The sequence below is a fragment of the Fringilla coelebs genome (genome assembly GCF_963513975.1).
Source record: "Fringilla coelebs genome assembly, chromosome: 8".
NCBI lineage: Eukaryota > Metazoa > Chordata > Aves > Passeriformes > Fringillidae > Fringilla > Fringilla coelebs.
The window spans coordinates 19,937,051-19,960,474 of NC_140066.1; the positions used below are offsets into that span (position 1 = coordinate 19,937,051).

The 23,424-nt window shown below is 43.2% G+C and overlaps 1 protein-coding gene across 1 annotated transcript; it reads left to right on the plus strand.

Moving 5' to 3' along the window:
- Positions 1-1,487: 1,487 nt before the first annotated feature.
- On the plus strand, positions 1,488-10,545 carry LOC311156306 (lysosomal acid lipase/cholesteryl ester hydrolase-like; the record flags this gene model as incomplete). The annotated part of the gene is made up of 9 exons (XM_084210155.1): positions 1,488-1,616; positions 3,504-3,618; positions 3,867-4,065; positions 4,845-4,954; positions 5,793-5,929; positions 6,856-6,996; positions 7,732-7,803; positions 9,099-9,167; positions 10,312-10,545. The coding sequence occupies 9 exons, from the start codon at positions 1,488-1,490 to the stop codon at positions 10,543-10,545; spliced, it is 1,206 nt and encodes a 401-aa protein (XP_084066281.1).
- Positions 10,546-23,424: the final 12,879 nt, after the last annotated feature.

The window sequence follows — 23,424 nt, forward strand, 5'->3', positions numbered from 1 at the left end:
GAAGCATTTGAGTTTTCCCTGTAAGTCAGCCCAGAGATTCTGACACTTGCTAGCCTGATGTCTTTCTGTCCCGTTCAGAGTGTATGTGAAAGCCCTATGACTCTCAAGAGTCCACTGATGAATTTCTAGAGGGTTTAAGGCTTGTTTTCATTAATATCAAAAACCTCCAGAAATGGCACTTCTGAACGTATCTTTTAGGCATGTTCCACTACCCTTTTATTCTTTTTAAAATATTTCTGTTATTTCCAGTTTGCTGTGGTAAATGCCACTCTTTGACATTGTTTCATTGCATAAAAAGATTATTGTTCAAAGCCACTATGACCTGGCCATTGAAATTAATGAGACAGCTGTGTGCCAAGCCTTGGGGTTGATTGGTGCACTACATCTGATTTACAAAGCTTTCATATTCAGTAGAGTACATAGAAAATTGCACACCATAAAGAAGGTAATAATTTAGCTACTGCATAGATTCATCTTTAGTACAAACTGTGACTTATGCTGAACTTCTCAGTTTTCTTCCCAAACAATGCTCCACATGCAGAAAAAGAGGAATGTGTTTTTTACTTTTGCTTGAACTAAATAAAATAGCAGAAAGCAGTGGAATATTTACTCTGAAACTGTGCTTCCAGAGCACACAGGTAGGAGGATTTCTGTTGTATTGACAGAAGAATTGGAGTGTTCTCTTACAAAGTGGATAGACCACAATGAGTTTGGATTTCAATATTAAAAGTATAATATTATGCTGTATATATATATTCTAATAATATATAATGATATGTATTTTTTATATTATATCTATCCATCTATATAGAATATTCCAATTGTGGCTTAATCAAAATGTTGTAGTTTCTCAAATGATATGATAGATTTAATAAAAAATGAAGATAATTGACAACCCACTCATTCCTGCCCTCCCGAAGAAATTCAGAGGGAACAAATAAAAAAATATTTTACCTGTCCTTTCTACACTCTCCAAACCTTAATGATCTTCCCCGTGGTGATTCAGATAAAGTACTCTGTGTTTATGACCCGTTCCATCCAGGCTAATTACAAAGGTGACTACAACCAAAAAGCAGGGCATTAACTACACAGAGAGCACTACCATTTGTGCTCAGACAAGCTTTACTGTGACCACCAGAAATGCCTAAAATCCAGGGAGATTCAGCCTTTTCTCCAAGAGAGACAGACTTACAATAGAAAAGACCACATGCAGAGAGGCTCATCACAAACCAGCATTGATGTCTTATAAACACAGGCCCCCAGGTTGGTTCTTTCTCATCCTGGAGCCTTTGACTCATTTTTAGTCCATACTAAACAGGAAAAGCTGTAGACAATCCTTCCTTTACACAGGTACTTATTCTGGCAGCCCTTGGGGAACAGACCTTGGGCAACCTTCAGGAGACTCTCCTCTTGGGTCCTCCTGTGGAATTCCACACCACTCTCTTCCTAATGAACAAAGAGCGCCTGCTCTTCCACACAGCCCCAGGATGTGGTGCCTCCTCGTGCTGCTCTGCTCCCACGGAGTTGCCTTTCCAGCAGGACTCACAGCAGCCTCCACTGCAGGTGTTGACACAAGCCGCTGCAGGAGTCGCAACCCGGAATGTTTCATGAATGTTGTAAGTTGGGTCACCTTCTTTCCTTTCTTTCTAAAGCATCTCTCCCACTACCACTACCACTGACTAACAGTGCCTGCCAGGAGGCTAAAGTCCCCTTCAAAGGGGTCCCCCCAGCACCACAGACCTAGAGGAAATGTTGATGCTCCTATCCAAACAGTCTGAGCTAGAGAGAAGAATTCCTTTGCAGTGGAAAACAAAGGTGGCTTCTACTCTCAAGGCCTGCCCTTCTGTAACAAACTCTTTGCCTAGTACAGTGGTAAGGGTGCTTGTACCCCTTCTTCAAACAACAGATTCTCAAAACAAAACCCCTTGCTCTGAATCAAAGATTTCCTCACTGTGGCAGCGGTGTAGTAGGTGGTGCTGTGAGTCTGAAATAAGAGATCCACCCTCTGTGGCTTGCTTAACAACACTTCAGCAAGAAGGGATTCACTGTGGATCACATAGAGATACTGCTGCCTGTTTACTGCCTGGAAAGGTACAACCTTGTTGTGGGGACAGTGGGAGCTTCAGACATTGTTCACTAGAGAAGCCCTTCTGCTGAGTCCTGAGGTGCTGAAGGGACCCCCTTGATTTCTGAACTCCTTCTCAAAGAGGAGCTTGGGTGCAGCTGAACCCAGTCTCAGCCTCTGACTTTCACTGCTGAAGGCTAAGGAATTATAAAGGTGTGATTGAACCATTCTACAACTTTGTCCTGCAGGACTTACCATGGCAAACCAGATATATTTATATAAAAAAGAATGATTTATTATAATTATTGATTAGACTTAATAACCTAATCTGATTTTTTTTACTACACAGAAGAGTAGCTAAATCTACTGGTGTAATATAATATAGGACAATGCATTTGTATCGAAGCAATCATATAAAAGCAATTGTATTAAAACTAGCAAAATGAAACAATTTTTAAAGTAGAGATTGAAGTAACTCACTCTCACCCATACCAACAACTGTGGGCAAAATCTCTTTTGCTCAGGCTCTAGGAGTAACTTTGAGGAGCATCCCAACCCAAAGGAGAAATCATCATACACACTCCAAGAAGGGATATATTAGGAGAACTTAACCATATAAAAGTGGACTGGTCATTGAAAGTACAAAGTGATTGACTACCAACCTTATGTCTCCAGGTTGGCTTAGCAGATTATCTTTGCCAGATCTTTGTTTCATTATCAGGATGATAATTTGGGGTTGATGTGTCAGACCTGTTTTAGCATAATTCAACACCAACAGGCATACATGGTGCTCCTTCTCAGCCTACCATTGATAGCTTGCAAAATAGGATATTATTTGAGTGGCTTGACCACATTCCAAGGCAGAATATCATAATACAGACCTGTGTCACCCTTGCAAAACAGGATAAACTATCTCCCAAAGGGTTAGTCACTCGCTCACTTTGCCCATAATAGGGAATCAAATTCAAGACAAGTACCATCTAAGCAGGTCTGATGAAGATTTCACTGCATCCTGCTGCTCTTATAAATCTGTGTAGTGCTTGAGTGCCACAGCTACAGCGATTACTACAATTTGAGTGATACTAGGCATTAAGTAGAATACACAAACCACTTCACAGAAACTCACCCCAACTACTCTCACTGCTCTTTGCATCCTCCAGCCCCATGACAGCATGGCAGCTATAGGATCTGCCATAGGATCACCCACAAAAATAGAGACCTGGGGTTTGCTTTCCTGCAGGAATCCCTTTTGGTGTCCCTCCCTACCAGTGCAACACAGAGCAGTAGAGAAAGGCTAGCAATATGCCATCACATTTATCTCCCTGGCATGTTCTTGGCTAGCTTCACATTCCTGAGCAGAAGCTGCCTCCAAACAGTTCTTACACCAGTATCTTCACTGTAGATGCATAATAAAAAACTCTCCTCTGATTTCCCACAGAGTGAAATTATCAGATATCACGGATTCCCCAGCGAGGAATATGAGATTCCAACAGAGGATGGATACATTCTCGGTATTTTCAGAATTCCTTCTGGAAGGAACAGCCAAAATACAGGTATGACATATAGGACATAAGGACAGTCTGAGAGCCAACTCTTACATGGATTCCCCATCCTTTCCCTTTGCAAATGCATAGTTCCATTCCTTCCCATATCAGCAAGGGTACCCAGTCATTCAGCCTAGAATGGGGCCTGAATCCTGTATATTGGTTAAAACACTCCTGCAAAACCAAATTCTGCACCCCAGATGTACATACACATTACCTGTTACTATTACAGCCTAAGAAAATCTCTTCTGTTTTAGGGAAGAAGCCTGCAGTCTTGCTACATCATGGTTTTTTATCAGATTCTATTCACTGGATTGCCAACCTGCCCAACAACAGCTTGGGCTTCCTCCTTGCAGATGCTGGCTATGATGTCTGGCTGGGAAACAGCAGAGGAGACACCTGGTCTTTAAAACACAAGACCCTTAAGCCCTGCCAGAAAGAGTTCTGGCAGTTCAGGTACTCTTTGGAGAAAGAATTTCTGAAAACAGCAGCTATCAGGGAACTAGCAAGATTAGTCAGTTGCTGCTAGGATGCAGAACCTTTCCCCTTCTGGCTATATGAAAAAATTCCCTTTTAAATGACATGAAAACACAACATGTTTTCATATAATCTTACTTCAAGTGGGACAAAAAAGTCCAAAAAGTGCAACTTTAAGGAGACTAGACAAACTCTTTTCCACAGATGCAGCCACTCCTGGGCATATCAGGGAGGTTATAAAAAGGAATTGGCTGCATGAGCTGGACAGGCTCTTCTGGAATCAGCACACACAGAAGCAAAGCTGGAAATACACAGGTCACCTTTGCTGGTTTCTGTGGGAAAGGGCTTCCAAAACTGGGAGGCATCTGTAACCTTGAAGTCTCCCACAGACACCATGTTCCCAGTGCAGAAAGGACAGGAGAGCGCTCAACTCATTCTAGAAATCTGATCTACTACAACTGATGTTATCTGAGAAAAAAACACTTCTTGTAGCCCATGCAGGTGAAAGCACTGATTAAATTCAGTTCCCCAAGGGCTGCAGCTGTCAGTGAAACTGGCACCTCATGCACACAGAGCCCAAGGCAGCAGCAGCCAGGCTGCACAGCTGCACCTCTGCCCCAGCCCAAGCAGGGATGCAGACACAGTGTGCAACCTCCCCTTCAATGGCTCCTGCTGGGTGCCATGAACAAATCTGACAGGCAGTAACTCACACTGTGATAGTCAAATTGTCTGCCAGCTTTCTGTGTTTCTCTCCACAGCTTCGACGAGATAGGTAAATATGATATTCCAGCAGAGCTGAACTTCATCATGAATAAAACTGGACAGAAGGATGTTTACTACATTGGTCACTCTGAAGGGTCAGCTGCAGGTAATGTTAGAACTATCTGGGTACCAAACAGTCAGTGTTAGTGTTTATGTTTATAGATAAGGTCTGTAAGCAGACTCTTATGTCACAGTATACCATTGTCCTTTTCCAAAAACCAGCTCAGAAACAGAGGAGAAAATGGGGAAAAGTGGCATTATTAGAAATATATTTTCCTTTTTTCCCATATGGGCATTCTAAGAGTCTGATTACAAAATTAATAGTTCAGACAAAATCACCACCTTCTTTGTCTTCAGGTAATTCTGTCAGCGACTCAAGCTCACCAGTGGAGAAATTTGAACACATTCAGAAAAGGGATGGGACAGACCCTTTTTAGCTTTAATGCTTTCCTTATACTCTTCCTTTGTGTGTGAATTCACTTTCATGCAAGTATGTGCTTAATAACAAGGAAAAACATTTATTCTTACTCTTCAGATAATTTTTGTATTGCTGAATGGCAGCATACACATGTACAGTCTTTTAGAGACTGCAAGATGAGAAACATTTTATTTTGATTATAGGGAACTTTAGAGAGAATTTGAATTTCAAAAATCTTATTAATATACCTTTTCAACCAAAACTGGCCTTGACACAAAATTACCAGTTCTGACAAAAGCAGTATCAGGACATGCTCTAAAGAGCTTGTATCCTTAGAATGAACTTTATCTTCCAAATAAAGGTTTTAAGCAAGAATCAATCATTCTCTTTAGGTCTGCAGCACAGAAATAGAAAACAGCCACTGGGATGCTAACCTAGCCTCACTCCTTTGCTGCCTACTGCTTTTTTATTTATTTGGTCTTTGGAGATCTCTTCATCAACTTGAGTTCTTTTTCTGAGCTTGCAGGCTTCATAGCACTTTCTACTCTTCCTGATATACCTCAGAAGATTAAAGCAGTCTTTGCTTTGGCACCAGTGACCACCATCACACATGCTACCAGTCCTCTGACAACATTTGCACAGATTCCCCTGCCACTGCTCAGGGTAAGTAATTTCTCCTTCTAAAGAGAAAGACATAATTGTCTGCTTTGTCTCTACTGGACTCACTCAACCTGAACTTTAAAGGGGTGGTCAGTTAGAATTGAATTCAGTATAACAGACTTCAGACTTTCCAAAGAGCGAAACTGCAAGGTTTCACATGGTATGGCTTTTGAAATTTCTTTAAGGTAGCAGGCATACTTTCACCTTTTCTTATTTAAGTCAAATATTTCTGAAGAAAACTTTCAAATACCAGAACAAAAGAAATCTAATATAGTCTACTAAATCTAGCCTAAAGCACTAATAAAAACCACAAGTAAGATATTTCACATCTTAATCTTATCAGACATGCAGATCATTTATGCTTGTAAAGCATTTACTTGTAAAATGATAAATGAAACCTAAACACCAGAAGGTGTCAACTTAATAGAATTTGCTGGGAATGTGGAAATCATGCATGCTATGCTTTATGTCAAACAGAAGCACATCCTCTTTCTGTCCAAGCTGCACCCATGATGTGACTGTAGAGCATTCAGTCCTACGCCCTTCTCATTTGTCTGATCCCTCTTTACTTAGGAGTGGTACTCAGTGCAGTTTGCACCTGCCAGGAAAAGGTATTAGGGCAAAAAGGGAGTTCCTGTATTCAGCAGCCATCAGTGCAGCACACTTCCTTTCTCACTGAGATCAGTACACTAAAACCAGATGGATAGTGACCTCCAGCATTTGTGTCAAGGAGAAGGAGGAACACATGTTCTGCCCTTGGGAAGAACACTCTGTAAAGGATAGTGGGATGGCAAGCAGTTCCAGCAATCTTGCCTCTTGTGAAGAGTCAAGGCTATTAAAGAAGAGAGAGTGACTTAAAGAAGGGGAGTTTTCTGCATGAAATAATCTTGCAACAGCTAAGAAAAGTTTTGTCCTTTCCCTCCCCTCAGTTACTACTTGGCTGCAAAGGAGCTTTTCAATACAATGAGCTGATGAAAGGACCTGTAACACGGTTCTGTGCATGTCTGGAGAAAGTTTGTGGCAGTTTCTTCTGCTACCTGGTTGGGGGCATGATACAAAATATGAACACGGTAAGCACCTCCCAGAAAAGCTTCATACAAGTGAAACTGAAGAAGCTTTGATGGGCAACTGGACAAGAATCTTTTTCTATTTTGGACAATTCATATATTTTCCTTCCTAAACAACAAGGCATCTGACTCCTCTGAACTAAGAGACGGTTTCTTTTTGCTTGCTACACATTGAAACGTTTCCAGCCAAAACTCAAAGCTCTTTCTTCACACTTCTCCCAGCAGAAAGATTGCATTCCTTTACTCTGGCTGCTACCTCTTGTTCTTACAGACCTTTCATGTGTCAGTTCTTCAGTCACCTTTCATCTCTCAGACTATTTAACTGTTTAACTATTAAACTATTTAAGTGTACCCATAAAAAGCTCTCAGACACACAGCTTCATTATGCCCAGAGAAATGTATAGTAACAGTCTTTCTCTACTGATTATACACAGCACTATTTAAAAGCATTATACAAATCATACAAACTGGGAAAACAAAGGCTGCACATGCCTCTCAAATGATGTTTTCTCTATGTTGGGAATGTTGAAAAGATTATCCCAAAGATATAAAATTCTATGTAATCATTCCTACTGCAAACTAGCATATTTGTGAGTCTTTCCTCAACTTGCATTTTTATATCTGAAGAATATCCTATAAAAATGGGGTATTCAGCAGTATGTTGCTCAGGGTCTTCACAGCTTTATTCTGTCACAGCACTGGCTCTCTGCCTTCACAACACTTGTGCTTTGTCTGCAGAGTCGAACAGATTCGTACACGGGACACTACCCAGCCGGAACATCGGTACAGAACATCCTTCACTGGCATCAGGTATAACCGTGCTGACATAGAAACACCCTTAGGATGGCTCTTTATGCAACTGCCAGCCAACAGGGAAGTCCAGAGGTGACAGATCTGGAAATCTGCCCATCACATCTCACCTGTCACAGAGTTCCCCATGGCTCACCAGATGATTCCCCACATTTCCCCTTTGGCTCCAGGCTCTGAGATTTCCCCATCACACCTCTCTTGGCTCTAATGGCTTCCAGCCTTCATCCTTATTTATGGATGATGCCCTTATTTATGGAGATGTGTGCAGGAAGCTGCAGAAGTGAGCCCAAGCACAGTCTAGGCACTTGGCAGGTGGGATAAGTGAGAACTTTACAGTCAAGGATGAACCAGACAAAGAAGGGATTTAGGTTAAAGCTTGTCTCCCAGAGGGTTAATTGCAGCCTTGATTACCTCCAAAAGCCAGTTTACTGCACAAATGCTTTTGCTGGCACAATGGCAAAATGGGGAACTGCCTCTTCTGCTGGTACCTCATGCACTTTCAGACCTAAGCTTGCTCTGCCTAGGCTCCAAATCAGACCAGGGCAAGATGGCATCGGCTCAGAAACACATCACTCTGTGTGAGCTGTGAACTTAAGGGAACCCTAAGTGAACTGTGTCACTTAAACCAGCCCTTAAATACATGTGTGCTGCTGTGCATCCCCTGCCTAAAATTCCTGGTATTCAGCACAGAAACCCAGCACCCAAACCCAGAAAAGAGAGATGAGCTAACAGATTTCTACCATATCCTCAGTTACTTAGAGGTTTAGATTAAAAAAAAATGCACACACATTTTCAGTAAGACAGGTTAACCCTTTTTTATTTTGATATTCCTTTTAGACAAATCACAGAAGACAACAGTTTAGTGCTAAGGTAATCACACTCTGCTCCAAATATACCTATATGCAGTTCAGAGCCTCCGATACCATTGCCACTACTGTGAGCAGACCAGACCAAGCAGGCACACAAAAGCTGAGGATTTTGAGGAGGTATCCCAGGCTAGTGGGAGCCCTGACATGCTCCTGCATCAAAAAGAGCTACATTAGCTAACTAAAGAGCCAATTAAGATAGGGCAGCTAGGCTTCAACAATTAAACATAACAAGGGGTGGTTGGAGATCAGAAGAAAATGTTACTAAGGGGAAAGGTGGTGAAACCACTTACCCCACTATCCCTCCTTAGTATCTCTGGAATCCTGTCTACTGCCTGAGACTTGAGTTCAATCTTATGCCAGAAAACAACTCCTGCACTCTGTCTCTTAACATTTTCATTTTATCTGTCCTTGTTACAACATTAACAGATAAAATATGCTGACCAATTTCAAGCTTATGACTATGGCTCTAAGGAAAACATGAAGAAATACAACCAGGTAAGGCAATTCATTTTTCTGAGAACTCATCCCTGGGTCCTGGCAAAACTAAAAATAGAAAAATTCATATATTAGTGCCTTGAATGCCACAAAAAGAAGGGAAGGGTGGTCTTAGGTAAAGCTTCACCTGAGTTTAATGCTCATAATTGCCAGAGTCTATTCACAAACACGACACATACAGATTCTTGCAGCCTCCCCTCCTGATGCAGGGATGTGTCCAAGAACATGTCAGTTTACCTGCCATTCCCAAAAGACTGAGAGTCACACCCAGGTCCTAGACTGGATAAGTACTTCCCCAAAAATCCTCAAAGTCTGTGTTTTAGTTAAACACTAAAATGGAGATTAAAACAAAACAAAAAAAAGTGGAAATGCATACCTTGATTTTCAGAGGCTAATTGCGGTAAAAATTAAACTTAAGGGATAGTTCAGTATGGCACAGTGAATATTGCTGGGGAGAAGTAAAGTATCCAGAATGGAAAAAAGGAAACAGGCAAAATTTGATCTGTAGGAGCTTTAGTTACTGTGTAGTCAACACCTGAAAATGCTCTGCTCCTCTTGCAACACTTATAACTCATCTGATTATTTTTTGAGGTTTGATCAGATAGATCAGTTGACTTGTAGTGTGCTTTGTGAGTCAGGGCAGGCTATTTCATGGGTGGCACATTATTTTGCAAGTGGAAAAGATTGCAAGGACGCCTTCCTTCTCAGACACCTTTCATACACACATACGGTCTTTAAACACGCAAAGTTTAAACTTTGAAATGGGCAATGTTTTATTCCCTGTATTGGGGAAGGTTAGGAAATGGCCCAAAAAGCAGACAAGAAGAAAGATAACTGAACCACCCTTTGATAAGGGCAAGTTTCAAAACACCTTGTGCATGGTCCCTTACTACATTGACAAATAACCATCCTGCATTAAGGCTTTTGGTTTACATCTCAAAGGATCTCCATTTTAATCTTCTGTGTTTCCTTAACTTCTTCTGTGATGACAAGGAAGGCAGGGAATGGGGTCAGGGCAATGAGCAATAAGAGCGTGGCCTTCATCCTTATGGTTTTACTGCAGAAGCAAAAGACAAAGAGAGCTGTTTGCACAGAAACCTTTCTCTAAACACAACTTTGATACAGTTGTGTCCCTGTCTTACAGACTGCTCCTCCTACATACAAGATAGAGGAGATAAAGACACCAGTTGCTGTTTGGAGTGGTGGACGCGACAAACTTGCAGATCCAACAGACATAGCAAGGCTGCTTCCTCGGATTACTAATCTCATTTACCATGAGCATTTTCCTGCATGGGGACACCTTGATTTCCTCTGGGGCCTTGATGCAGCTGAGAAAATGTACCTGAAAATCATTGAACTACTAAAAAAATATGCTTAGAGTGCCACAGAAGGATTTAATTCATGCAGTAGAAACCCCAGATATTTCTATTTAGCAGTTGATTATTGGTGTAGGGATAGGTATAGAGGTTTACTATTGATAATTGGTTTGCAATACTTTTACACTGCTTCCTATGGTGTTACACTATTTTGGTGACTGCAGTCTTTCTGAAGAAGCTGAGGTACATATGAATGACGACTGAAATTACAAATATATTACATAGAACACTTCAGGGATCCCTTAATTTGGCAGATTTCAGTTTTTATATGACTGATTTTGCTAAGATCTCATTTTCTGTTTCCTTGTTGACCTGCACTACATATTTCACTTAAGACAAAGGTGATTTCCCCTGAAAACCCAAAATGGGAGATAATTTCTCTGTTTACTGAACTTTGCTGAAATTGAATAATTTTTCATCCTGATAGTGTTTCACTTGTTTTCCTCTCCTCACAATACCAAAGACCCAAAAGATTTTCACTTGTAAAACTACCCTGGCATCTAAGCAGACAGGAGTTGGCTATACTGGCCCAAATGCAAGAAATCCAACACCATAACATATATGTCAGAGAAAAAGCACTTGATTGTTGGACAGATGCAGATACTCTCTTACCCTCACACTAACTGTTTTCATGCTCATAACCTGGCAATAGAGCAACCTGTACATAAAAGACAGCTGCATCCATCTCAGCAAATATTCCTGCCACCATCAGTAAAGAAGTTGAAGTTCTTCTAGGTCCTCAGCCCATCATGTTGGTGTTTGCCTATGAGACTATTCTGGGGGGGTAGAGATCACACCAAAGGGTTCATCATTACAGGGCAAGTCAGGAGAGCTCAGGCACTGTGGGTGTTTCTGGGTGGGGGCATAAGCCCAGATTCCTCAGTCAAGACTTGTGGAAAGTGAAACCCATTTGATGATAATCTGGGAGATAGAGAACAACGTAAACAAAACATGTTTGCCTCTCGTAATATAGAAAACACATGCAAAGGCCACCTTCATGCAAACATATGCAAATGACACACCTCCTCTAGCAACCTGTGGTACCACTGGGAACTGAGTTCTTCTGGGGACGTCTGCAGTCCAAGACACAGAGTGGCTGCTCTTGCCCACACCACATCATTTATAAATCCCAGTGTCCTGGCTGCCCCAGGCCACTCACAACTGACCTGCCCACCCCATAAAGCAGCAGGGCAGACCCAGCACTAGCACAGCAAACGCTGCACCCCATACAGAAACAGGCTCAGCTCTGAAGGGAGGGGGAGCAGCATCCACAATTCCAGCTTAGGCAAAGAGGAACAGAGGGCCTCTCTGCAGGATCTGGCAGCAAAGCCCTTCAGCTCTGCTCTCATCCACACTTCTGCAGCACCACCCAGCACTCAGACAAGGTGCACGGGATGAACCTGACAGTGACTCTGCACAAAACATACAATGGAAGGGAGGGAAAACCAGAATCACAGCACTGAACTCCTTCCACCCTCACCAGTGGTGCATTTACCCTGCTGCAGAGTCAGGGCTGACCATGAACTAGAACTGATTCTCCATGATCCAGAGCACATGGCTCTGCCCAACTGAAGAAAGCAGTGGGGACACACTGCCCTTTCAGGGAGGTGAAGGAAGGTGGATCTAGCAGTTCCTCAAAATCTGGTTGTGTGAACACTGGTCTGAAATTAAGTTTACTCATCCTGGCAGCAGCCACCAAGGGCTGCCCCAGGACATCAAGTTCGATCTTTTCTAGACTATTTTCCCATGCTATAGAAGAAGAACCAGCCACAGACACACCCTGCGAGGGGTTACAGGGAAACATTCAGTTCAGTGACCAACAGTTATTGGGAAAGAGCACAATGTGCAGTGTCCTCAATACTGAACACCTTAATCAGTCTAATGTTCAGCCTAATTTCACCTCTGAGTTTTAGAAAGGATTTCCAGTTTTTCTAATAGAAGACAATTTCCAAATACCCATCTGATAGCCTATCCATTTACCAAAGTTTCCTGCAAGAAAACTTAATTTTCTTATTGCCATCAATCAGCAATGCAGTCCTGGAATGCACAGGGTCTGAACAAGAGGAATAGCCATTCTTTACGCTTCTCCTTGGAAAACCATAAGCTATCCAGACAAAATCCTTGCAGCACTGAAAGTGTCCTTTCCATGGCTGCTTCAGGATAGGATTAACTCAACAGTTCCACTGAAAACCCTCCATGGCATAGACTGGAGCCTCTATTTCACAACTCTCTCAGCCAAATCCAAGATAATGGGGTAGGTGTTTGAACATACTGGATTTTTGTTGCTTGCCCAAATCATTCCCTCCTTTTCTTAAAGTCAGGACCAAGACCTGTGGTCTCACTCCACAGCCACTGGCACCAAGAGTGGTACCTCAAGGCTGGGAAGCCGAGCAGCCAGAACAGCCTCACAATGAAAGGAGGGAAGGACAATTACATTACGGTTTTTGGGGGTGCAGGATGAGCTAAATACAAGTATTTTAGACCATGTCTAGACTTCCACGTTCAGGTTGGGGTCTAGGAAAGACATCAATATGGTCAATACCTGCTGAGTCAGTTCAGCAAAAAGACAGCATAAAGGTCATCCAAACTTATCACGGAGTGACTAACTGCTGCATTGGCTGAACATTCCCAGCAGAGATCTAGGCCAGCCCACAGCACTGCCCTGCCTCCTCAGAAACCCAGCCTACCTCCTCTGCTTTAGAGGAGGAAGGCCCTCCTGTCCAGCATGCCTCTTCCCAGATACAGCAGCCTCACACTGACAACCACACCTTCAGTTATCTTTCGTCCTTTACCTCCTTACCCACAGCTTCCTCCGCAACGCTGCTATCATTGTTTCCCGAGTTAGCCCTTCCAAAGTTCAGGAGAGTGCAGGTGAGGTGTGCACACCCTCCGGTACCCAAGCAGATAAAGACTGACTTAATGACGGCCGGGCTGACCCCGGGACCGTGGGGAATGCGGAGAGGACACATCCCAGGCGCGCACGGACCGTGCTGCACCCCAGCGCCCTCCGCCCTCCCCGCCGCCTCCCACGCACGGCGCTCCCGCCGCCCCTCGCCCCCCGGCAGCGGCGGGGCTGCGGCGGCCGGACCCCGCAGCGCGGAGCGGGACGCGGCCCCGCCGCTCGCTCGCCCGGCGCGGCGCAGGCTCCTCCCTTCGCCCCGCACGGTGACACGGCCCGGCTGCGGCGGCGCAGGGCGCTCGGTCCCCGCCGCCACCTGCCCGCCCGCCCGGGGCCGCTCCCGCGCAGGGCGCCCGGGGCTCCGCGTCCCGGCGGGGGGAGGCGAGGCGAGGCGAGACGGGAGGAGGAAGAAAAGAGACAGGAGCAGGAGGAGGCCCAGGCCGCCCCGGCGCTCCCGCCTCCCCCCGCCCCGCGCTTTGTCCACGGCGGCCGCCGCTCGCACGGATGCGAGAGCCGGTAAGCAGCATCGCCCTGCCCGCTGCGGGAGCGGAGCGGCGAGGCGCTGCCTCCGCCTCCATCCCGCCGCTCTGCGCCAGCGGCCCCTGCGGGCACAGCGACGAGGGCCGGTACCCCTTCCGGGGCCGCGGCAGCGGGGGCCGGTGCCCGCTCCATCCGCTCCTCGGCCCGGCCGGCGTCCCGTCCCCGCCCCGGTGTCAGGTGCGGACCCGCGGAGGCCTCTCGGATACAGCCCTCCTCCGGGCAGGGCGGAACTCCGGCGGGAGCGGCCCCGGGCGGGAGCGGCGGGGCCGGGGAGCGGCTGGCGGGCGTGGGAGCGGCGGGGGCAGTGCGGGGCTCGGGGGCTGTGCGGGGGGCGGCGGGCAGCGAGCCCGGCCGGCCGGACCTGCTGACTCCGCTGCGTCTGCCCAAAGAGCTGGCGGCGGTGCGGTGGGAGTCCGGAATGTTGCCGTGTGCCAGAGACAAATCAAACTGATAACAATGTTCTGGCTTTAAATTATTTCCGTATATATGTGAAAGATGGTCATCGGAACAGAAAGTGAAAGAATCTAAACCAGTAGAAATTGTGGTTGCTGAGCATCTGTAACTCTCTGATGAGCTTTTTCTGTTCATGTGCTTGGTTTTGTACCTGCCTCCTTTTGACCTCTGTAGGATCTCAGGTGTCCTTCTGAAGTACACTGAGGAATGTATCTCGCTCTTGCACATGCTGCCCGGTTTCAGGAGGATGCCAAAAAGTCTCTTCTGGGGGAATTCCTCTTGATCTGGAATTATTTGTGTTTAATATGCACATGGTTCTGAATGCTCTGAGAAGTCATGGGCAGGAAAACCCCCACCTTCTACAGAGAATGGGAAGTAGAGAGCTTATGATATCTTGGAGACACTGTACTTCCCAGGACATGCATTCCCCAGGTGAAGACCAGCTTTGAGAAAGTTCTGTCTGCACAGAAGTGAGGTTTCTCCTCATTGCAGGCTTAAGTGGATTACTATCCAAAACTGTAGTTAGCATATAATAATGATTTGCCTTAGGCAACCAAGTCCTAGAAATAGGATGTAGACCCAGAACCTCGTTGAATATTCCCAGGAGAATGGAGACAAGGTTTGTTGTTGTGGGTGCTGCTCAGGCAATACACTCTGAAACAGATGAGTTTTCTCATGTCCTAAATGCATTGCAGCTGGTATGTTGCATGTCTAAGTGCTAAATGTTTGGATAACTAAACCAAAGGCCAGTGTTTACAAGTCTGGAGTTTCACACATCACAGGGTACTGTAGGAGTGCAGGAAGCATTCATCCCAAATTTTGTATAATTCTGCAGGTATCAATTTCATCGTTGGGGGTCCTTGTGTGGGTGTGTGTGTACAGTATTTTAAATGGCTGTAAGTTCAGGGAGGTATTTTGTAGCATTATGTTTAAAAATTGTTTTGATCAATCCTGCAGTCATTTGTATTACTTGATATTGCTGTGCAGACGCTGTGAAGGCATTTCTTGTGTGGTTTTCTTTATGTGCATTAAACATGCTGAAGGTTAGGCCTTGAGGCTTTTCCTGGAAGTTAATCACCAGGATCAGGAAGAGTATAGCTCTAGGTGAGGCATGTTGTAAAATCTTCAGCTGCTGAGGGAATGGCAAGGTGACTTGTGCATGAAGGCACTGAACAAATACGTGTAAAACTAAGTTTTTGGGTTCTGTTTGCTGGACATATATGAATAATGCTTTTTTCTGGTTTTATCAGACTCCTGAAATTTTATCTCTGCACCAGATGTTACATTTCCAGTTTGTGTTCTGAAAATTAGTTTGCTGCCATGTAAAGGAAGTCTTTGTCTATACAATTTTAATAAAATTAGAACATTTAGATTTTCATGCCAGGAAACGTATTTTCTGGTCATGCTTTCCATTATAAATAGAAATATCAGTCCATGAAAGAAAATTATCTTGCTTGTGCAGTTCCTGAGCAATCCTTGCGCAGCGGCTTAGTACTGTTGTTGCAAAGAAATTCCTATTATAAAAATCCAGCCTTGTCAATCTTGCCCAGGTGCTGATGCCTCTCAGAAGTGCTGTGAGTCAGGCAGATCCTCAGACACAACCCTCTGCCCACCACTTCCTACTGGCAGCTCTGGATGAGTCACATTCAGCACACAACATACGGAATTGCGTTATGGAAGCTGCGGGCTCTCCACACAATCAACGTAGGAAGCATCTTCCTCTTTTAGCATCTCTGAACCCCTGTCAAAAAGTCTTCAGAGACATCTAATGCTCGATGTTGATATAAAAAGGAGCTTGTAGAGGCTGCAAAGATCAATGGGCTCATCCTGAGGGGGGAAAGCAAATAATTTGAAAGGCTCGAAGGTAGACTGTGGGCAGCTGCGCTGGGATAAAGCTGTTGGCCTGCAGGGGTACAAAATGTTAACCAGAAATCATCGTGCTCAGCTTTGATATTCTGGATAATTCAGCTGACTGTCAAGCAGCCCTGTGAGCTGTGTTACAGCTAGTGCTGCTATAAAACATGTGCTTAACACTGTCAATCTTAGAAACTTAAGTAAGAGAAATTAAACATTGTAACTATCCAAGTAGAACAAGCAGTCTAAAGCTCACAGAATTCTTCTCATAGAAACAGACATTCCTCTTGTTTTTCCTGGGTTGTTTTTTGCTCATAGCATGGTATATCTGAATCATCTAGAATGGGGAGAAGGTCAGAGGTTTCCTTATGAAATCAACTAACTGTGTTATTTAATATATAAACATTGTACAGCAGAATGATGCCAGATAAAATGGTAGTTGTTCATAGTGGTTGATCACACTTCATCCTGTAGGAAATCTCACTATCCATTTCTTACCTTTCCTTACTTAAACATTTGTGTACAAAAGAGTCGGAATCCTTGGAACTAAAGCCTCAAATCATTTTTTCTAGATTTGAGGCCAAAAAAACAAGCTTCATTCTTTACAGGCACTTTAATAGGCTTCAAATAAACTGTGAATTTGTGTGTCAGAAATGGTAAATAAATTTGGCTCAGTTTTATTTTGTCCCCTATATTTTGAGCTATAGAAAGTAAGATAAAAAATTTGTCTTCTGATGGAAACAGAAATTGATTGCTGCAACCAGTTACTCACTCAATCAACAAGTGTCCTTATTAGACGCTATGGAGTCTCAAGTGCTCTAAATTTAGGTAGGATATATTTTGCCAAAAAAAAAAATCATTGCATTTTATAGGAAGAACAAGAAGATTCTTAACCCCTCTAACCTAGTGGGACCTTGTCCCTGAGAGAAATAGGGATACAGATAGAGAAAATGTGTGAAACCTAAGGCTTTGCAAGGAATCGTGCTCTCTTTGCTACTTGGAAGTCTATGAAGTGGCAGGCCTCTGTGCTGTGATTTTAACCTCTCATTTGTTTCCCTTAGCAACACAGCTTCTTGTCTTCATGGTGGAAGTTAGTTTTATCACTGATGTAATGGACTGCAAGTGTCTCCTTTTTTCAGTATTTCAGTTGAATCATCAAAGAGCAAATTGTATAAAACCAGCTCTTTCTTGTACTTCTGTCCTCTTCTGGGTTACTGTGCCCTGGTGCAATTTTCTTGGGGGATTGTTGTTGATTTCCCAAAGGAAGGAAATGGCACTCTTTTTCCACATCATGTCTAGAACATCCTTTTAGTGGGTCACTGGAAAGATGCTGTTCTGTGTTGCATAAGTAATATTTAACTGACTGCCTAAGAAAGATTTTGCTTGTAATCCAAGACATTCTACCATGGTTGATATTTATCCATTATATTAAAAATGCTTTTTTGCTAAAACTGAATGGTCAGTTTTAGCAAAAGAACTAAAGAAAGGAGCGGGGAGGAGGGATTATGTTTTGTTTTAACACAAGAATCCCCAAGAGTAAGAACTGTCAGTTCACGAATGCATGTTTGAATATTTAATATTTCCAGTCCATTTTTGAGCACATTCTCTTAAAAGTCACTAATATTGATGGCTAATTGCAGTAGTCCAAATATTTGCAGAACAACTGTAACAGTCTTCAGGCAATTAAATCAAACTTCATTTTGAAGTGGGAAAACAGACCCTTGTGTCACCCATTCTTTTTTTAGATGAAAATGAAACTCAGTTCTGTGATGCAAGGTACAGCACTGAGTGGCCTAAGCACATAAGCAAGGCTTGGGTTTGGCAGACCTGTGCATGGAGGATCTTCCCTGCCTGTGATTTCTCCTCTCAGTGCCCAAGCAGGTGACGGTGCTGCTGTCAATCCTCCCCTGACACAGTCTGCAGAGAGGCCTCTGGGCAGTGTGCTGGGACCTGGGAGGCACTGCTCCTTCACCAGTAAGAAAGAGGAAATGTTCTCGACCCACATCTAGGAGAGATGGTTGTATAGCTCAGCAGCTGCTCCTGGCAGCTAGTGGAGCTTGGGAGGTGGTCCTGGAACTGCTGTTTAAATGGAGCTGTGGAGCTAAGGAGCACTGTCAAAGTGTGAGCTGTTACTAGATGGGCTTTTCTAGAACTGAGCTTAGTAGTAGCTGTAAAGAGCAACTTCTCCATTGAAAGGCACAGGGTTTTCAGGAACTAGCTCCTTGCAGTGATTCCTTTCATTGAAAGGCCATTCTGTTGAGTTTTGTGGATTGGGTATTTCCTCTGCACAAGAGAATCGTCTTGCCATGACTTTCAGTGCTTTGTTGGGGTTTTTTTCCCAGAAGAGACTGCTTACTCTACCAGCTGAATCACTTGCTGTGATGATGAATGCTTGTTACAAAAAGCATGTTGACAGATGAATATGCTGTTTCTTTTTGGAGAGAACCAACAGAAGGCAGTTTGCTATTTAGGCTGGTATTTAGCATATTTATATATATCAAACCTAAGTGTGTGTGTATAAATAATCATGTGCTGTGCCAGTACAGGGCCTGGGATTTCAAAAAGAGCTGAATGAGATAGGTGCCTGTATTTCTAATCTGTTTTTCACCAAATTCACTTGAGTATCCACTTCCAAGTATGGAATTTTAATTATCTGCTTCATGGGTGATTTATTGGCATGAAATGCTCCTTTACGTTCTTCTGGCAGTTGCTGATGTGACCTCTTTAAAGTTTGCTGAGACACCTTCGTTCCATTATGGGTAATTGAAAGGTGTTATCTGCACTTGCTAATTTGGCTATTTTAATGAGGACTGACCTCCTTATGGTTTGACATGCATCTTTATTCTAGGATTCTGTAATTACCACACTTCCTAGTATAGTAACATGAAGTTTAAGATTGTGTTAACTTCTCATGGCAATATTAAAGTAAGCTTTTTCTTGCCGTGGGATGGCTGCAGAACAAGAGTTACTCTCAAGAGTAGCTTCAAAAAGTTGAACTATATTACATTTTAGCTTCTATATTAGCAAATATTTCTAGATATACTTTAAGAATCCTGATCCCAGTGGAGTGAAGTGAATGATTTTGGTGAGAACCTTATCTAAGCTTTACATTCTGCAAAAATATCAATCAAAAGGATGAGTATTTCTGGAATAATCTACCATTAAAAATATTCAGAGAATATATCATTGCAAAGATTTTAATGCAGTCTTTGAATGGAGAAAGTGCTTTGGAAAACTTTGCCAGTGATCTCTTTAACGAAGATTTTTTTCGTAAGACAAATAATCAAAATATTGACAAATGTTGCTGGCAGCAGTGCAGTCCGTGTTATGATTAATTCCCTTAAAATTTAAAAATGTGTTACAAAGAGGAAACTCTTTCCAAGTTTTAAACGTTTCAAAGTTACTAATGTTACAAAGGGAAAATTATATATATTTTAATAATATTTATGGAAGATACTTGTTTAAAAATCCAAAAGGTTCATTCGCCATTTCTCGGAACTTCTCAAGAATGAGCAACATTGCTCGTTCAACCTCTTCTGAAGAACTGGAGAGGGGAAAGCAGCCTCCAGATGACAAAAAGGAGTTGAAATTCAATGCTAGCCCTCTGCAGTCAGTTTCTGGTAGGTCCTGATGCCCTGAGCTTCTCTTTGTGTCCTCTGGAGAGCTGGAGCAGCACAGCCCCACTGGGGTGCCCCAGTCCCTGTGGGCATCCCTGGTCAGAGCCTGGTCCTGCTTGGTGTCCCTGGCTTGGCTGGGACAGTCATCCCCCAGAGCCAGGTTCTGTCAGGGCAGGACATTTCAGGAGACAAGCTCCTTGTGCCAGCAGAGCCCTGGCTGCTGTGTGCAGGCGCTGCGAACGCCAGCCGTGCAGCTGTGCAGCCAAGTGTGTCACCTCTCACTGCCACCCCACACCTGTGTCACGGGGAAAGGCAGCAGGGCCGTGCCTGCCAGCCCTGAGCACAGCCAGGTGCCTCCTTGGCCACCTCCAGCCAGCCTGGCACCTGTGCCAGCCTGCAGCCCGCTGTGGGGGCGCTGGGGAATTGGTGGGGAATTGGGAAATTGCGGCTCTCAGAAGGGTTTGCTTGTGCATGCATTGCCCAGATCTTCTCACACCACCTCTGTCCCATGAGCCTGCTCCTGAGGTACTTGATATGCTTGTTCTGTCCTCATGTACTACTCTTAGCATGTACTTTCACTTAAAACTGCTGTCTCTGCTTTTCATTTCCCTGCTACTTGGTACCATGCTTGTTAGCCTGAGCAGAAGGAATCACTTTCAATGCCATTTTAAATGCTGTTTTTCTCAGTTTTCTCAGTTTTCTTGTAGCTGAATGGCTTTGATTTAAGAAACCTGGATTTTTCAAGGAATAATACATACAATAATAAGATGGGACATATGGGAGAATAAATGCTTTTTGAGGAGGAAATGGGACTTGATGAGAAGTGCTATTCCAAATGAAGTCAAGAAAAGTTTCTTAACCATTGGATAGATGTTAGATGATGATGATGAAGATGATGATGAAGATTGATGATGATGATGATGATGATGATGATTATTATTATTATTAGGCAATGACTATCAGAAAACTCATAATCAGAAGAAAATTTCATTTGAATGCTGAATGTCCTGGCATTTCTCCTCAAACAAATATTACCTAAGTCCATCTAAGTTAACTGGAATGCCGGAAATAGCGAAGTAGAAAAATGCATCTTTACTCTTAGAATTTTGAGCATTTTACAGTATAATAGACTATGACAGCTCCAAGCTAGCACTGGTGTTTATCCCCTGTGTTTGAGGTTGGAGTGTAGTTCACTGTATTGGCATAAGTATTTTGTATGTTGAGTATAATTAGTTTCAGCTGTACAGAGAGATTTGGTATTTGAATTTATCTTTACTCTTGTAAAGTGAAATATATTTCTGGAAAACAGAGTCACTTGCCAGAACTGGGCAATTTTTGGAGGAACTGCACAAACTCTTTCAAAGCCAGCTCATATCAATCTAGGACAGCCCTGCCTCAGAAAGTGACAAACCACTCTGCTCTGCTGTCTTCATGGTTCTGCCCGCTCTTTTGCATTTTGATTTGGAGAAGGAAGTAAAAGTCCATATAATTTTGATTTGGATCAGCCACAACTTGCCTTGAGGTCAGTGGAGGCAGCAAAGTGAGAGCACAAAGGAGGATGGTGAGGGTGAGGGGAGCCCCTTGGCAGTGCCGTGCCCTTGGAGCAGCTGAAGGTGGCTGTGAAGCTGGGCATGAGGAGCATTATGCACAGAGGCATTCCAGGCACCTGGCAGACATGCCTCTGGGGGTGTTTTCAGTAAAGCTTCACTCTCAGCATTTTAAGCATTCATAATTCTGCCAGTGTGTCCACATGTTGAGGATAATATATTGGAGTGCAGTCATAAGTCAGCCCACAATTTTTACAGGAGTTCTTTTTTCTTAAGTTACACTGCCGCCTGTAATAGTGAATGTATTTGAATCTGACATTTTTGTAAAAGGGATACAAATTCATCTTAGTATTCCTTCTTTATTTACAGTGTCTTGTTTTTAGTGTGTTCCTGAAACTAAATTTAAAAAGACAGTTTCTTCTTTTATTTGCAGGCATTCTTCTGCTAAGTTCTTACACTGTGACATGTCTTATGTCTGTTGCAGAGCTTCTTCATCCTTTCCAGGCTCTGACACCATTTTGAGGAAGTGTGAGTTTCTGCTATTACCAGATGTCTCCTGTTTAAAATACCTGGTATTACACTTTAAACATTTATTATAACTAATGCTTCTTTAGGTTTAAAGTTCACTGAATTATGTTTATAGCTTTAATATTCTTAGAGCCAGTCAAGTTGAGAAATATTTGCAAGTAAAGGGTTCCATGATGTCTTCCTGTGGTATTTCCAAAGAGACTTTGACAGGGGAATACCGCAGGCTTCTTTAACAAAGACCTCTTTGGGAGTACTGGCTAAAAAAAAAACCAAACCAAACCCCTAATTAGTGGCTCCTGTGTTTGCCACTTGCAATAACTTTTTTGCACTTGCCTACCAGCTAGACTGAAAGGTCTCCAAGGAGTGGTAACAGCTGGAAGAAGCATTTGATCCATATTCCATGTCTTCAGTGGGAAGCATCTCATGAGCATTGTCCTTAATGTCCATTTCCTCCCTAGGCTCTGCAGAAGGACTGTTAAGGGAGAAAGCCTTGAAAGCAGAATGAAAAACTGCTAAGAAAAGCTTTCTTGCCAGAAGCTGCTAAATGAAATAAGAAATTGGAGAGAAATACATTTCTGCACCTTTGCTTTTGAACAATTTTTTTTAATGTACTAATGTTTTTAGTGACTAGAACATTTTGCAGTTTGTTATACTTGGATGCATACTTTAGACCAAATCCATTCTTCCATGCCAGTATTTCAGCTGTCCCAGATGCTTCCAGGGGAAATAAAATTTAAAATTCAGAAGTGATGGATAAGTGAATAGATAAATATTTGTAAAATATATGCTTTTTAAGTCCTTTTTTTTTGTTTGGCTGATTGGTTTGGTTTTTGGTTTTTGTTCCTGAGTTTCACAAAGCATATGCATGCAGAGTCTCTCATTGAAGGTTTTATTTCTGCTTAGAACCTGGGCTGCAGGGCCAGAAGTCTGACACAAACTGTGCACTGGCCAAGCTTTTAGCTCTGTCCCTTCACAGCCTTCCAGATCTACAGTGCTTCAGTGAAGAAGGGTTTCAGGTGGAACGAGCCCTAAAGCAGAAAGTTTCTTGGAGCAGGCTAAAGCAGAAATATTTCCTTCTCATTGTCCCATGGGGCCTTTCTACAGTTTGTGAATAGGCAATGAATAGGCTCTCCTGCCAAGGTGATCATTTAGACCAGCGCTCCATGTCCATAAAATTAAATGGTTTAGAGAACTATGTTTATTAGCACTGCAACCACAACTAAGGTTGTTTTCTCAGATCTATAAGCCTAATTTTTTGGTTAAAAAATGTGCAAGCAGTTTGAATACCTTAATTAGCAAAACCTCTTGAAAAGGAATTGCACTTGTGGTTAAAGTTAGGGACTGATCTAATAGATGGTGTTGCTTTTTGGAAGAAAAATGGGGAAGACTCAAACACAAAAATCAATACTTGAGAAATACAGCCATCTAAAAACACATTAGGGT